The sequence below is a fragment of the Perca fluviatilis genome, chromosome 23, assembly GCF_010015445.1.
Source record: "Perca fluviatilis chromosome 23, GENO_Pfluv_1.0, whole genome shotgun sequence".
NCBI lineage: Eukaryota > Metazoa > Chordata > Actinopteri > Perciformes > Percidae > Perca > Perca fluviatilis.
In genome coordinates, this window is record NC_053134.1 from 14,071,418 (window position 1) to 14,088,268 (window position 16,851).

Sequence of the window (16,851 nt, forward strand, 5' to 3'; positions counted from 1 at the left end):
AATGTGATTTCGTTTTGCATGTACTGTCGGCCTAAGAACCTTTGTGTTTCTGTGTACGTATGGATAAAAGGGTGAATTATGCAGAAAGACAAATTTGCGTCTTGCTAGCTGTAAATATCTTTGATAATTGTCAAATCATCTATATCACTTTACACATTATTTGCTTTGCAACATTTTTGAAATGGCTAATTTCAGTTCACATTGTAAGTTTTTTTTATTGTTGTGGAATTGTACAGCACCGCTTTCTCTAACTACTCCCTACTCACTCTTTCTTCTCTCCTACATGTTTCTGGAGCAGAGGCAGAAAGTTGCTGCAATTGCTTCACTGAAGGATCCAAATTGGATCTGAAAGCAGCTCTCCTCCTCCCAACTAATCTTCTCTCTCTTCCTCTCAACTCTCGGCTTCCTCCTCCTCCTCTCCTCTCTTCCCCCGTGACTCGTTAATTTGACTCGCTCTCCACTCTGATAATGAGAAGATGACGGGACGACTTCAGTCGTCAAGAACTCAAGACAGCGGGCCAAATCAGGCCACTTCAGCTCTACGTGTCTGCGGGAGTCTGCTGAGGAACTAACTTGAGCACGTTCAGTGTACGTGAAGAAAAGACAAGAGGATCTGAAAACATATTTTGGCTGTATGTCCATGTGTTTTGTGAAGAATACATTGGGTAGGAACTCTTCCTGCAACCAATGGCGCCTGCGTGCTAGCAGAAAAACATGTGTGGGATGTGTATATGTGTAGGCTTATTGTTCGTACTGCCATTGAGAGCACCTATGTGGGTGTTTTAGTCACTAACAATGGCTGACTGGACATGAGTCAATGTGTGCATGGACTGAGTCAGTACAGCACACTGATAAGGTCTTTCTCAGACAGTGTGTGTGTGTGTGTGTGTGTGTGTGTGTGTGTGTGTGTGTGTGTGTGTGTGTGTTGTGTGTGTGTGTGTGTGTGTGTGTGTCGCTTTTGGACTTGCGACTTCGTAAGATAATGACGATGAAGGTTATAATGAGTAGCAGCAAACTTGTACTGGAGTTGTTGTCTTCCTCCACACGCCCACTCTTAACAAATGATTAATAGCACAAACCTCAAAACAAGTAGTAAACATGTAGTACAGTTCAGTGGACAAGCTTCTCCCCATGTTAGAGATACTGAAAGCTTTCAGAAAGTCTATCAGCTGAGCCTTTTTCTGATGTAAACATAGTTTGCGTGTGTCCCTGCGACCGTCTCTTGCAAGGGTCTCCCTTTCCCAGCGGATGCATGTCTATTCTCAGACTCAAAGTGCATTATGGGTGAGGGGTGATGTCATCAGAGCTTCCTAAGCAGGAAGTCGACTCCTGGATTGCTGCCAATGCACGCTCTCATCGTCTCTCCGTGTCCTCTGTCTTTAGGTGTGTCAATCTTGCATGCTATCTCACTGATGCTTCGGTCCTCTGGCTCTGTGTCTTTTATCTTCATAGATCCACATAACAGTGTTGGGGAGTAGTGGCACTACTAGTTTAATTACATTTCCCAGTAGCACTGGGGTAGAGTAGCCATTTCTACAATTATGTAACCTCTCTAAGTAGAGAGCCATTTCTTTTTTCACTAAGTAGCAGGGAATCACAACCAAATGCTACTGCATGCTCTTTTTTTATTTTTAGATTAAAAAGCTTAGAAATGATCTAAATTCTTCTCTTACACCCCTGTTTATTTCATAGCAGAGCGGGAGAAATCGGGACCGACTGCCAACCTGTCCTGAAAGAAGCAGGGTGGGAGCTGGTCTGGTGCCGGTCCCTCACTCAGTTTAATTACAAATTATTTAATAGTTATACAATAATAATGCAATTGTTTATCATATTAATCAACAGTAGATGCATCATGTAACACTTGATGTGGCATAGCTTCAGTGTGTTAAGTTGCTTCTTCTGAGAAGCTTGTAGTGTAGCTTTCAGTAAGAGTGTGGTGTATCTGCAGCTTAAATACTTCCAATGAAGAGTAGCTTATAGCTTCATTAGTAAGTAAGTAATGATGTGGGATGATGGATGAGACCTATGGATCAGTGATCAATTACAGATTCATTTTTTTCCATTTGTCTCTCACCTGCAATGCTCCAACACCAGATTAGATTTTTTTTTTTTAAAAGCTCTACACCAAACTGCACTTAAAGTTAACATAAGCCACTGAGGCCCAATCTTTTGCTGCTTCTTTGATTTTCTAAATATGTTAGGTTTGTCATGAGTAAACTTTAGGGCTGGACGCGAATATTCTTTCTGTGGGTTGGTATTCGATTTGAAAATTTGACATTCGAATATTCAGGTTTTTTTTTTTTTTTTTTTTTGCACAACCTGGCATCCCCCTCCAAACGGTTCTCATTCGCGCTTGAATATGTTCGAAATATAATGCTCTCTTTTACAATTTTCTTATATAGCCTAGCCATTTTAATAGGATGGACAACCCAACCTTGTTATACTTAATAAATATATTTGCTTCTTCTTGGACTACTAAAGTGTTCCTGCAATGGGAGTATTCTCTGGCTAGAGCGCAGAACAGCGCAGTTTGCATGGACAGAAGTGCATGCCTGAGCTTGTATTTTGGGTTAAGCTGCGTTGCTTTGACGTTGTGGAAAATAAAATAGAAAAAAATGTATTATCCTTTTTACCCGTTATTATCAATCTAAATTAATCTACTGCAAAATATAGGAGACTTTGAGATTTTACTGGGACGTCACGTCACATGCCCCAGTTAAAACGCCCATGAGTTGAACGTCATTACTTCAGCGAAAAGAAGACAAAAATGCCGAAGACTTCATCTGTGTGGGAGAACTTTAAAGTAAGTGAGGACAAGACAAAGGCAGAGTGTCAAATATGCAATTTGAAACTGGCCTACCACAACAGCACATCAAGCTTGAGAAATCACCTGAGTTCTGTAAGTAGAACGAGCTGCTTTTATCCGCCATTTACACGTGATAAAAATGTGCACTTAATTGTCATGGAAAATAACATTGACTTTACTTTAATAAAAAGGATAAATGTGAATGTCCTGCAACAACAAAGCAGTTGCTTCATCTCGCTTGTCTCTTCTACCGTGAAAAAAAGCTGCCTTCAGGTGCGGTTTGGAAATGTTGGTTTCCCCCTCCGTTTCCCCCGAAGCTTCGAATATTCGCTGTTGAAAAGCACCGAAGCTTCGAAGATCAAAAACTGGTATTCGGTACAGCCCTAGTAAACTTTTTGGTGTGGTTGTACTTCTAGTGCAATGGAAGGAGGAAGAGGGACAACTGAGGACACTTCGTATATGGTGCGTGTGTGTTTGGGGAAATGGAGGATAGTGTGAAGTAAATTAGAAAGAGGGCAGTGGTGACTGACAGAGCCACGTTTTTTTCCCCCCAGCTCTAATAAATAGATCTAACTGTATGCAGTCCTGAGACTACCCTGCAGAGGAGAGCTCTTTTTAGGCACAAACTCTGCAACTCTTCTTTTTGTGTCTGTGTAAAGAGCAAAGTTTTCCGAAGGCCTCTCTATCCCTCTCCTCTATTCCTCCTACCCTCTCCCTCCCCTGTGACTAATTATTTGTGTTTTTTTTTTCCCACTCTGAGTGTGTTACTCAGCGACATCCTGTCTTTCTTTAACACCAGACAGCACGCACAATATGTGTGTGTGTGTGTGTGCGTGTGTGTGTGTGTTTCATACCATGCCATCATGTATCTGTGTGTTGGTGGAGCTCTCCAGTAGCTGCAGTTGTTTGTCAAAGAGCTGGGCGATCGCTCTATGAACTAACTCATACTGCTCCTAGAGAGACAAAGAGAGAGAGAGAGAGAGAGAGAGAGTGGGGGGTAATAAGGTAAATGGATGAGAGGTGAGGTGAAGGAAAAGAAGAAAGGGTTTCAGCAAATCAATATAAAAGCAAAAACATTCTCATGTCTATACTGAAAAAAGCATCCATTTACATGGCTATGGAACACAACCTGTGTGAAAACAAGAGAAGGGCCTGCATTGATGCACGCTGATTTAATCTCATTACTTTCCCGGTAAAGCAGTAAGTGTATTGCACTGCATTTTCAGAAATTACATTACAGTTACCGGCTTCCAGCAGTCTCTGTGAAGAAGGCAATTCGATAACTTATCCCACAGGGCTAATTTCCCCCTCCTCTCAATGTCAGGACAGGTTTGTGGGAATGGACACCATAAATAAGGTACAAAACGGCATAGGACGTTGGGTGCTTTGTTAGGTCGAGACACGCTCATTATTTTGAATGCATGCTGCTTAAAGATACAAATACGACTGCATGATGTTAGTTGTGTCCAGTTGAGAATCATCTCTCCGCTGCAGCGAACTCCACATGCAAACACACCCCTGTCAAAACTGTGGCGAAACAAACTCATCCAGTTCAAAATAATGGTTGGAATGTGTCCACCTCTGCTAAACCGGCTGAAATCCATGTTCACGCAGGTGTAACACAGGAATGAAGAGACTCAACGCAGGCTATGTAATGGAGGAAACGCTGCTATAACTGTCACTCAGACAGATTCTGAACAATATAAAGGGATGTCATCAAAACTTTAAGAGCGTAATACATAATGCAGCTAGTTGTGTAACCAAATAATTCAATTTTAAAACCACATTTGCAACCTCTGGGGGCTGGAACTTAATCTTGTTGTTTTTTTAATGTTTTCAAACAACCAGTTGAGGCACTTCCAGCTGGTTGAAACCTACTCATTTGACAATCGGGCAATAACATATCACACAGTGTCGACCTCATCTCCCAGGGTGTGTGAAGGCATAGAAAATCTGGCTGCAGCAACACTTTGGGGTTAGCTATAAATAAATGTTTCATTCATTTAGAGCAGTATTACTGCAACACATCATTCTGTGCGTAAAAGAAAAGACAAATTAAGAACAAACCTTGGTCTGAACAGCAGAGTGCCGTTGCGTCCTCATCTCTTGGATCAACCGAAAAACATTAAAATCTTCTGGTATTTTCTTTAAAAGACAGCACACACAACAAAACAAAGGGTTCATTCTCACTTTAAATCTTAACATAACATCTGGTGTGTAAAAGGGGGGTGTGTGTGTGTATGTGTGTGTTCACATACCCCAGCTTTGAGGAGGTTCCACGTGTAGTCGATAGCACAGATAGCACCCGTCCTCCCACAGCCGGCACTGTACAGTCAGAGTCATACAGATTAGATTCAACAGAAGAAGAGCACGTGTAAAGACACAGACACACTCTGGAGCTTCCTCCTTCTCATCGCAAAAATAAATCCACCGAAAACACACTCCTCACAAATATCAACTCCAGATTTCTATTTTTGAGGCCACAAAAAAAAAAAAAAGAGAGAGAGTGTAAGTACAGACAAACACTCAACCGCAAGAACGAATGTTGGTGTGTAACGACACTCCATCCGGACAGGATGGAGACAGGAGCTAAAGGTTATGTGGCATCGTGTCTGACGCATCAAATCATAAAACTTTATCTCATGCTGTCAGGGAGAGCCTCTGCCACTCTAACAAGCACAGTTTCTCCGCACACATAAGGCACAGCGCACATCGACTCACACAAGGCATCTTTACAGACGGAGAGACGCGGCTTCAGGTCCTGCTGTGTAACAGAGGAACCAGGAAATGTCCGCAGGCTGCTCATTATAGCTGATTACACACACATGGAGACTGTGTGTGTGTGTGTGTGTGTGTGTGTGTGTGTGTGTGTGTGTGTGTGTGTGTGTGTGTGTGTGTGTGTGTGTGTGTGTGTGTGTGTGTGTGTGTGTACACCACATGCATGTGTTCAGCAGGGGACTCCTTAAAGCTATGGCATCATGAATCAGTGTGTTTTCATTCTTGTTGACTACTTCTGTTAAGATGTTTTTTTGGTGGAAACTGTGCAGCCATCTTTGAGGCTGCTGTGTGACAAATGTATCATTGTTCAACATAACACTTCATTTCTCAGCCAACAGCAATCGTTTCTAATCACTATGGCTGTAATAAGATTTTCAACAAGATCAGTCAAGTGAAACAAGAGTCAACCAAATCTACAGTTTATATACAGTATATCAACTGAATATTGAACGAGGAAATTTAGCTTTTTTTGCCAGGAGTGGACGTGTAATTGTATGTCGGGTATAGCCGCGGGTACAACATTTCTCTGCGGTGTTGAAATTTGCAAATTTTTTTGATTGCAAAAAACACACAAACCAGTGCCGGCCATCTGTTGCACATTCTTACTGCGTCCTCACAGAAAACTACGGGCAAGCTCATGAATCATTCAATTCAATTCGAGAGCACAAGCAAGAAAAAAAAAGTTGATCCAGAACCAGCGATTTTTTAAAGACATGTACAGTCATTTATATTGTATATAACACTGTCTACTCTCAATGCTTGATCTTCTCATCTGCATCAGTCTCTTTTTAAATTTCTTTTGCCTTAGGTACAGTACGTGCATACATTGGTGGATGTGTGTCGGTGTCTCTGCAGATTATGTCTATACTGTACCTACCTGCAGTGCACACATATAGGGACATCATCATGCTCTTGATATTCTCTCATCAGTCCGATCATATCCAGTATGGAGTCAAACGATGAGGGGACGTCGTGATCGGGCCAGTTCATATAATGGAACTGCGTTAGCCTCCGAGTTTCCTGCAGGGAGACATGCAGAGGAATATTTGAGTTTAAAAAGAGGGTCGATGAAAGGTCAGCGAATTAAATCACCAGGCAAAGAGGAGAAAGTGAATGTGTGGGCGATTCTTTTATATTAGCATTCATCTACTGTCAGTGGAGTTGTACAGTGATGATAATATGAATATATTTGTGTCTTTGTTTTCCAAAATGTCCAAATGAATGATTATTTTCATGTGATTTTGTCAAGTTTTATGAAAATTCTTTTTATCAATAAAGTCTAAAGAATAGATTGAGCAATAAGTGACAGAACTTACGTCCTCATTCTCCACCGTCAAAGTCCTGATAAAGTAGTCTGTTCTGGCCTGCTCTGCTTCCTACAAAACAGAGACAGGGAGAACATTTACACAATCCTTGACTAAAACGGTCATTAGAACAAAATGTGAGAAATGCAGGAGTCCAGAACAACAGACCCCCTTCCTCTCCTCACACACTCGTCACACACACACACACACACACACACACACACACACACACACACACACACACACACACACACACACACACACACACACACACACACACACACACACACACACACACACACACACAGCTGCAATAGTAGAGATTTGTCTACTTACACAGGAGATTCTGAAAGGGCCAAAACTCATGGGCTCCTCCCCGAGCAGCGGGAAATACCGCTCACACTTTTTCTAACCAGAGAAGAAAACAGGAGTTAGCTTTGGCTGAGAACAAAATACCAGATAAATACCACAGCTTACTGTTCATACACACTTTCTGGCTGGAAATAAACAATTAACGTGACATGTGGAACATCGATGAGGACATTCACAGAAAAACTAAATACATAGATACTATATATACCTACATGTGCAAAACAGACATTTCTAGAGGCATATGCCAATTATTTGAGCTATCAGTCACACTTTAGTATTGGTTCAGTGAATGTCTTGACGTCTTGGGCTTTGGTAACTGCCATTAGTGACCTCTCAGTTTCTCTTTTCACAAACATAAATATACAAAGCAGACTTAGTTATCGCATCTGTGTGTGGTTTGCCAGCTGCACAGCAGCAGAGAGGAAAGCGCTCCAGAGGGTTGCCACCACCGCCCAGTAGATCATTGGCTGCCTTCTCCCCTCCCTGGAAGATCTTTACAAATTTCCGCTGCCTTAAAAAAAAGCCCAGAGAATACTGAGGGTTTTCCCTGCATAGAGGAATTTTTGGCGCCCCCCAAAGAGGTTTAAACCAGCCCCAAAGGAAAATCACAAGCACCAAGATGATAAGAATTGAGAATAAAAATAGCCATTCAAATCCTCTCTAAATGTGTTTTAAGAGCAACTTACCAAACAACCGCTGAACAAGCAGACCATATACTTGAATATGAGAGCTAATCTCAGTTTCATCTCCAGTTGAGAGTCAGGCTGTACCGGACTCTCAAGGTGATTCATTTAAATATTAATATTGTTTTTTTAAACCAGTTTTGTTAATTTGGCTTTCATTTACTCAAGCATCATATACATTTTAGTTTTTCAAATTGTCAGAAATAACAGGAAAATGCATACATTTCTGTCAAATGAGGTAACACAGACTAATTGCCTTTACTAATTGCAGACTGATCATGCTAACTGTTGTGCGTTCCCCCTCCAAAAGCCCATTCTGAGCCAGGAAACCCTGATACTAAAGATTCATCTCACCCCGGACACTCTGTTTGAATTACTGCCCTTGGGCAGATGTTGAAGGACCATTAAAGGTCCCATCACATGGTGTTCTTTGGATGCTTTTATATAGACCTTAGTGGTCCCCTAATACTGTATCTGAAGTCTCTTTCCCGAAATTCAGCCTTGGTGCAGAATTACAGCCACTAGAGCCAGTCCTACAATGAGCTTTCCTTAGTATGTGCCATTTCTGTGTCTGTAGCTATTGAGGAGGAGAGAAGGGGGGGCAAGGTGACCAACTGCCACTTTGCTCGTTTGAAAGCCATGATCGATCGATCGATCTCTCTCTCTCTCTCTCTCTCTCTCTCTCTCTCTCTCTCTCTCTCTCTCTCTCTCTCTCTCTCTCTCTCTCTCTCTCTCTCTCTCTCTCTCTCTCTCTCTCTCTTTCTCTGGTGGGGCAGAAGCAGAGAAAGAGGGAGGTAATCTTCTTATATTGAAGCAAAGCAAAGATTCCAGATCGGCCCATCTGAGGTTTCATTTTCTCAAAAGGTAGAGACACCCAGGGCTCGGTTTACACCTATCACCATTTCTAGCCACTGGGGGACCATAGGCAGGCTGGGGGAACTCACATTAATGTTAAAAAACCTCATAAAGTGAAATTTTATTATTAATTTATTATTCTATTTTTATTATTAAAACAGTTTTTATCCAAAAGCCTTAACTGCACTTAATGCTACTTGAGTATTAAGGATGAATCATGCAGTGAATGTCTTGTATGTGTGGTATGTTTGTGTCTTTATTTTTTATAGTAACTTTTAGAGGCTCTATTATATTTGTTTTTCACCGGTTTAACAAAGACAATTCTGTTCTAGGCAGGCATGAAAAATGTGAAAAACTAGAAATACCTTCACCAAGGTTAAACAAATTATATTTACATTTGGTGAAGATAATAAAACATGGATGTGTGTACAGACATATAAACATACAAAATATGACCTCACACGAACACACAGACATACAAGAAGGGATTACATATCACAGACTTACCCTTCCCATCTCAAACTCTCGACAAGCCATCACAATAACCTGCAGAGACACAAACAGGAAGGACTGCGATTAATATTTACACTCAGCCTCTCACAGCTAAATCTTACATTTCCAAAAATATTAATTCCTGTATGTTCTATTTATGTAATGCTGGAGTTGCCAGACACTCAGACGAGTACCCAGCAGAATAAGAAAAACTTAAATTGAGAGTCAACCTCTCTTTATGCTCCATTCCCACAGTAGTAGGTCAGACTTCAGATCATTTTTGATCATACGTTTCACTCTTACATCTATATCTCACATCATTCTCTTTGATCCTACAGGAGTAATTATCACAGCAGCAATCCCCCAGCCTTTTCAGAGTGCTAGTTCAATCTAATCACAGCTCCCCCTTCTTCTATCCATCTGGTTCACGCCTAATCACTCCCCATCTGCCTGACAACCACATTAAATATGTATTCCAATTACCTTCAGGGTGCGAGGGATTTCCCCCTTTCTGGTCTTCATATCCCTGCGTCTGCAGATGTATTTTTAAATCACCGGTGGGGACAAAAAGTATTTTAAACTAAGTAAAGCGTTGTAACGTGAACAGTCTATAGTGCGATAGAACGATTAAATCAGAGCGGCAGTTGCTAGATGTGTTTAGCCGCTACAGAGCTCCGGGACACCGGCTACAGAGCTCAGTCGTATCAGCGGCAGTTGGTAGATGGGTTTAGCCGCCAACAGGTGACTGTGAGCCGGCTACAGGCGCCGCCAGATGACGGTCCTTTCAGGGGCCACGGTAGTTGAATTTTGCACAAGTGAGCGTCATGCGGCGGCGGCGACGACAATTACGTTTAGCAACCAAAAAATAAATAAAAAATAGTTAAGTTTAGGAAAAAGATCGTGGTTGGTTTAAAACACTCCCGAGGGGGCGCCTGTTTAGCTCACCTGGTAGAGCGCGCGCCCATATATGGAGGCTCAGTCCTCGACGCAGCGCAGCCCCTGGGTTGGACTCCGACCTGCGGCCCTTCGCTACATGTCATTCCCCCTCTCTCTCCCCTTTGGTGTCTAAGCTGTCCTATCAAATAAAAATGCCCACAACATAATCTTAAAAAAAAAAAAGGTGAACGTCTTTTGTTTTCGCCTGGATGAATTCTGCTCCCCGGCTTGAAAGCGCTGTGTTTTATGTGGATACCAAGTTTCTTCATTGAATATTGAAGTCCATAACCAAGTGTTTTGGCATGTCTGGCCGAGTGGCACTATCCAGGGTATTGGAAGGGGGATTTAATCGTTGCATTTTTTGTTTTGTTGTGCATAATCAAAAATGATCCAGTCCCCCCTCTGTTTTTTTCACAAATCACACCCTGATTACCTTAATTATTACACCCACTTTCATTTGAAAAAAAATGCACTACGTAACAGTGTTCCCATTCAGTAAACACTCAAGTTGACCTAGAGGGACTCTGCCATCTTATTAACCTCCTGCTCTTCTAATTCATCTCTCCTGCTTTTTTCCGCCATCCAACGAGCCATATACTCACAGCTACATTGTACTCCCAGTTCATCCTCCAGAAGTCGATGACAGTGTTCTGCAGTGGGCCCTGAGTTGCAATATAGGCCTCTGGGCCATCTATACCCTGAAGGGAGTGATGGGGAGAAGAGAGAGAGAAAGTAAGATCACACCTCCACACCGTTTTTTAAGGTGATTCTGTAAAGGCACTTTATCTCCACAACCGATGTTCCTGTGATTCATATAGCACTTTATAACACATACATTTTCCTAACACTGTAATCAAAGTGTCAAACAACAGAGCAAAGGAATTTCAGCTGCTTTTTTTTTTTTTTTACCTTGATAAAGTTTGCATTGACGTAATCTGTGTCCTGATTGGTCGTTTTTAATGTCAGCTTCACCCTAGTGTGATCGACTGGGGACAAACAAAAAAGAAAGAATTATTTACTGTGATGAATTTGAAATATTTTTTACTTTGCAGAAACTGATGACAAAATAAAACAAGACCAAGAAAAAGGAAAAGAGACAAAATGGATAGAATGGGATATAGTGAGAGATAGAGGGCAAACGAGTAAAAACTGGAGAGGAATATAATGTAAATGGGTTAATGGACACACGGCAACATCCTCATTCCTGTTTGTGTGTTTGTGTGTGTGTGTGTGTGTGTGTGTGTGTGTGTGTGTGTGTGTGTGTGTGCACATCTGTTACGGATGAAGCGGTTCTTCCTTTGCCTTATCAGCAGCTCATTCACTAAAGGCATTAATGAATGAATAAATGGATGAATAGATGGATGATCGATGGACAGAGGAGAAAAAGAGGATAAAGATATAAAAGAAGTAGGACAGATGTTGGGTCATGGAAGCTTTTCCTGAGGTCATTAAGTACAGCGCAAGCTCTGTGTGTGTACGCGAGACATGACCTATTACAACATACTGGATTTCGGCGTTTGCTCTAAATGTATGTGTGTACACATTTCTACACACATGACATTTTTCAGTGAATTTCTGCATGTGTCTTTTCTCATTTCAATCTCCAGCTCCTTTCGGTCATTCCCTACCTTCACCTGAAAGGAAATGGGTAGTTTAAAGAAATGTTACCTACAAGTGAACAGTGGTAGGCGATATGGTTATAAACGTAATTTTTGTACATTTGACAACGTTGACAATATTTTTCAACTATTTTGTCTGGCACACAAAGGGACTTATCTTTAAAGCAGAGGACCTAAACACATGATATTTTAATGCGCTGTCATGCAGGACACAAGCTTTCATACAGATTATAACATCACGGCATTGCATAAAAATAGCATATGAAACTTAGTCAAATTAAGGATTCAGCTGCATGCATGTGTGAGGTAACCAGACTGTTGAACTAGCAGATAGCCACTAAGGGTTAACATCTTTGCTTGATAACATTTGTTTTTCATTTAATGTGTACAGGTTTGGTGTTGGAGGATCATTTTGGTACATTGCAAGGTAGATGATGGAAGACAAACAACATAGTAACAGAAAGTAGGAGTGAAAAAAGACAGCTGAGAGCTACACTGGCTGATACAGTTAGGCCTGATGGTACACCTACAGTTCTGGGGGGCCCCCCCCCCCCGCAGGGGGAAAACCTTTTTTTTTTTTTTTTTTTTTTTTTTTTTTTTTTTTTTTTTTTTTTTTTTAAAAGGTTTTTTTTTTTTTTTTTTTGAGTAGTAGTTTGTACATCCCATTCACATTAATAGACTAAATACTAACATGCATCTGTACCGGTACTTACATGGCAGTATATCTTTGTATCTGTTCTTCTTGATATTCTCTTCCCTCTCTCCCACGTTGGTGGGGTAGATCTTCTCTGTCCGGTATTTAGTCGATAACCTCCGTAACCGCTGGAAAAACCAGAGAGAAGAATATATTTAGTAAATAGTAATACATTATCTTCCCGTCCTCCTTTCTCGCCAACAGAGATCATACATATTTTCTGTAGGTATAAATGGAGCTACAAACAGAGGAAAAGTAACATGGGTTACACTCAATATGGGAGCACTTCTCTTCAGCAGCCCAGAGAAAAGTGATAAATGATAGCAAAGCAAAGAGATTGAGTCAGACAGAAGTCTTTATCTGGGTATCACACCAATAGAAATACAAAGAAAACAGAGTTACAGAGCGCAGTGATTAAAGTGTTCCAAATAAAACTTACATCTGTGGTGACTCTACACACAGAAAACTATTCAATTGAGTGCCAATGAAGCCGTTTTATTATATTTGTTTCCGAAGCATCCTGGCTTACACACAGGTTACAGTGGTTAAACTCTTCTAACATACGCACACATTACACATCCTTCAACAATCACACCACTACCGACACCACAGTACCCCACCCCCACACATACTCCTGCTCCTCTTTGCGTGATAGTGCATTAAGTTAAGTGTGGCCTAATCAAATACTGGCAGACACTGATGAAGACACATCCAGTTAATGGGAAGAGAACAATTACAGCGTCTCTTGTCTGATAGCAGGCTAAAGCTCAGCTAGCAGTTCTTTAACTTGAGTCGCTTCACAATATACTCCAATCTACAAAGAGATCGGTTATCAATACAGATTTTACTATACAGATTTTCTACCACTATATCCATCCATTTGGTTGTCTTAGACCCTTGTAAGTTCAGGTTTTAGTCCAAATTTGATCCCTATGGCACCATTTCCTACAAAAGCAGTTCAAGGTGCTTTATAAAACAGAAAGGCAAAAAGGTAAATATATGCATATAAGTACATGCACATACACAGATGCATGCAGGCAATGATGCAAATGAACAGAACAGTTTCATGAAATAGTATTTGATTTACAGGAGTTTTGCATCACTGCAATAAAATGATTTGTCAGACATTTCAATACTTAATTCAATCAGGGATGAAAGGACTTTAAGGACATAGAACAGACATTTTCTGTCTGCTAGTTCCTTTGTTGTACCTCAACCTAATTTCCAGAAAATTCACTATCTATCTATCTATCTATCTATCTATCTATCTATCTATCTATACATATATATATATATATATACACACATATATATTATATATATATACATACACACACATATATACATACACACACACACACACACACACACACACACACACACACATATACACATTATATATACACATTATATATACACATATACACACATACATACATATATATATACACACACACACACACATATATACACACACACACACACACACACATATATATGTGTATGTATGTGTGTGTATATACACATATTTTATATATATACACACACATATATATTACACACTAAAAAACAAGTAAATTATATATATATATATTTTTTTTTTATTCAAGCTGAAGCAAAATTCTAGAGATCATCCACTCCTTTTTCTCCATATTTATTTGAGAATTAACAGTTGTTTGTGTGTTATACAGAAATAAAAATAAAAAAGGGGTACAAGTATGTATACTACATAGGGCTGGGCGATATGGAGAAAATCAAATATCACGATATTTTTTGACCAAATACCTCGATATCGATACCGCAACGATATAGTATTCATACTATATCGATTGATACTATACTATCGATATAGTGTTGACTACTGGTGATTTCAAAAAATATTTACACAATGAGATTTTTGATAAATAATCATCAGTAATGTGGATATAATGACAAAGTGGGTAAAGGCAAATAATACAACAGTTACAACAGTCTGGTAAGTTCAGAAAATGACATCACTTTACTGTAATGCAGCCTTTAAAACCAGGAAAAGACAACACTTGTGCCATATTACGATATTACAATATCCAAAATCTAAGACTACATCTAGTCTCATATCACAATATCGATACAATACTCTAATACTACAATACAAAACAAAAGTGTCTAGGAATCTAGAGGTGGTTGAAGTTCAAGAAGACTTAACAGAGATAGGAAGAAAACCACAACGACAAAGAACTTAAAATTTGGGGACTTTCTGAAACTTCCAGTGAATTATATTACGTAACTCCTTCTCATTCATGCTTTACTGCGGCCTCGAGTGTAACAGTGAAACTTTAAAAGACCAGCAAGATTTTTGTACCATAAAAAACTCCTGCTGCTCGACTCTGACAGTGTTCACATGATATCGCTCTTTATTCTCTCAGTTGGTTCAATCGCTACCTTCTCTCTTTCTGAGACAGTGAGGGAATTAGGCATATCTCTCTCTCGCTCTCTCACTCACTCACTGCTCTGAGAAAGTCAGCGTGGGCGTTCGGGGCTGCTGGAGCCTTGTGTGACAAAATGGTCCTACCTCTTCTCTCTGGCACTGTCTGCAGGCTTTCCTTGTGTTAGTGACAGGGACACATACTGTACATCCTGATTTCCTGAGAAATCTCAAACCTCAAGCCTTTTCTTCCTGTCCCCGTTTCTCTTTTGACATAACGTTACCTCTGTGCTATTAAGGACACATTTACAACACACACACACACACACACACACACACACAGAAAAGCAAAGACACACACCGACAGACAACACTATTAGCTACATTACAAACACAGAAAACATCACAGCTGTGATGAAAATGTTAAACTACAACGTCAAAAAAACGATATTGCATAGTTGAGAACTTCTGTCCCATTTAGTTGCAGCTTCGGTTGTAGAACACATTGCTTTCTGTAGGCCTATATCTTTAATGCATTACATGTTAATCTTGATGTATATCTACAAAGCTACAAAACACTATTTCCAGAACGGGTAGAGAGAGAATTGTAAGTCATATGAATCTCTCTCCCACACGCACCATAACTTTCCACGCCTGTCCAATTCTTTTGCCTTCTGAAAGTTAGTTAGTTTTTTTGATACAGGGCTTCAGTGCCTTCATAAGCGGACAAGCCGACTGCTGTACTCACTGAATACACTACTGACGCACGCATAAACAGCTTAGACTAGCAGCACAGAGGCACCCTAAAGACATCCTGAGTTTTTCACCTTTCATTTTGCATCACTGATCTTTATAAACCACGACGACAAGCTGAGCTGAGCTCTCGGAAACAAGGAAAGGAGTTTAAGAGAAAGAGAGGTACACACAGAGCCTGTGGGCGGCAACACAGCTGTGCGTGTGTGTGTGTGTGGTGTAATAGCATTAGAGCTCCTCTGGCCTCATGTGAATTACATTTCCAACAGACGTCTGCTTCTGTGCTGGGCCAGAGCCTGAGAAGACACACACACACTCACAAACACAAATACACACACAGTGAGCAAGAGAAGGCAGGCAACAGTGATTTGTGATGGTTTGTGATTCCCCCAACCCGCAAAACACATTATCTGGAGACAAACATGCACACAATTGTGCCCTCTAACACGGTAATGATGATAAGTATTTTCCTTTTGAAGCCCATGTCCCTTCATTTACAGCAAACTGGGAAGTACAGATCGAGATTCTCTCATTAGAGCCAATGAATTCTGACATTTTGTGGCACCTAATCAATGATTTGTTTTGGCCCTGCATCGCTAGTTTGAATCTATACATGATAGACTATGTCAGCTGCCAGTTAGAAAGAGATTTGATGTTTTCACAAAGTCACAACTTGTATAATCATGAGGTCAAACTGCAAAGGATTAGCCACAGAAACAATCCTAGAAAATACCTTGCTCAAAGACATTTCAGCATTTGTAATTCCAGGCTTACGCCTCCCTCTCTCAATCCAGGGGATCAAGCCGACAAACAAACAAACAAACAAACATTCAGTGGAAGGTCTGCTTCTCTGACCTGGCCAACTTTTATTTACATGACAGCTTGTTTCTGTCATGTGATGGTCATTGACACAACTATTGTACTAGAGAAGCACAGGTAGATCAGTTTGTTTATAGACTGATATCAGGTTTAAAAAGCCATATCAGAATCAAATAGTAAATGGTTTGCTCCTATATATCTTATTTGAGTGAGTATGTCACTTACTACAACTGTCAAAATTACCAACAGAGTGTTATGGCTGCTTAAAAACTAAAATTGTAAAAAGCTTGACGTGTTCTACACCTCTTTTTGTGCAGACCTCTTATGCAAAACTGC

At 40.4% G+C, this 16,851-nt stretch overlaps 1 protein-coding gene across 5 annotated transcripts in view; it reads right to left on the reverse strand.

Moving 5' to 3' along the window:
* Positions 1–16,851, reverse strand: part of ptpn12 (protein tyrosine phosphatase non-receptor type 12) — a 52,555-nt gene that overhangs the window by 17,852 nt on the left and 17,852 nt on the right. For all 5 annotated transcript variants that reach the window (XM_039791914.1, XM_039791915.1, XM_039791916.1 and 2 more), the window contains exons 2-11: positions 12,559–12,667; positions 11,136–11,212; positions 10,829–10,924; positions 9,306–9,344; positions 7,225–7,296; positions 6,901–6,960; positions 6,462–6,604; positions 5,065–5,131; positions 4,874–4,951; positions 3,661–3,759 (exon numbers count right to left, since the gene is read on the reverse strand). In XM_039791914.1, the coding sequence (XP_039647848.1) occupies positions 3,661–3,759; positions 4,874–4,951; positions 5,065–5,131; positions 6,462–6,604; positions 6,901–6,960; positions 7,225–7,296; positions 9,306–9,344; positions 10,829–10,924; positions 11,136–11,212; positions 12,559–12,667 (840 nt within the window). The remainder of the gene's footprint in view (positions 1–3,660; positions 3,760–4,873; positions 4,952–5,064; positions 5,132–6,461; positions 6,605–6,900; positions 6,961–7,224; positions 7,297–9,305; positions 9,345–10,828; positions 10,925–11,135; positions 11,213–12,558; positions 12,668–16,851) is intronic.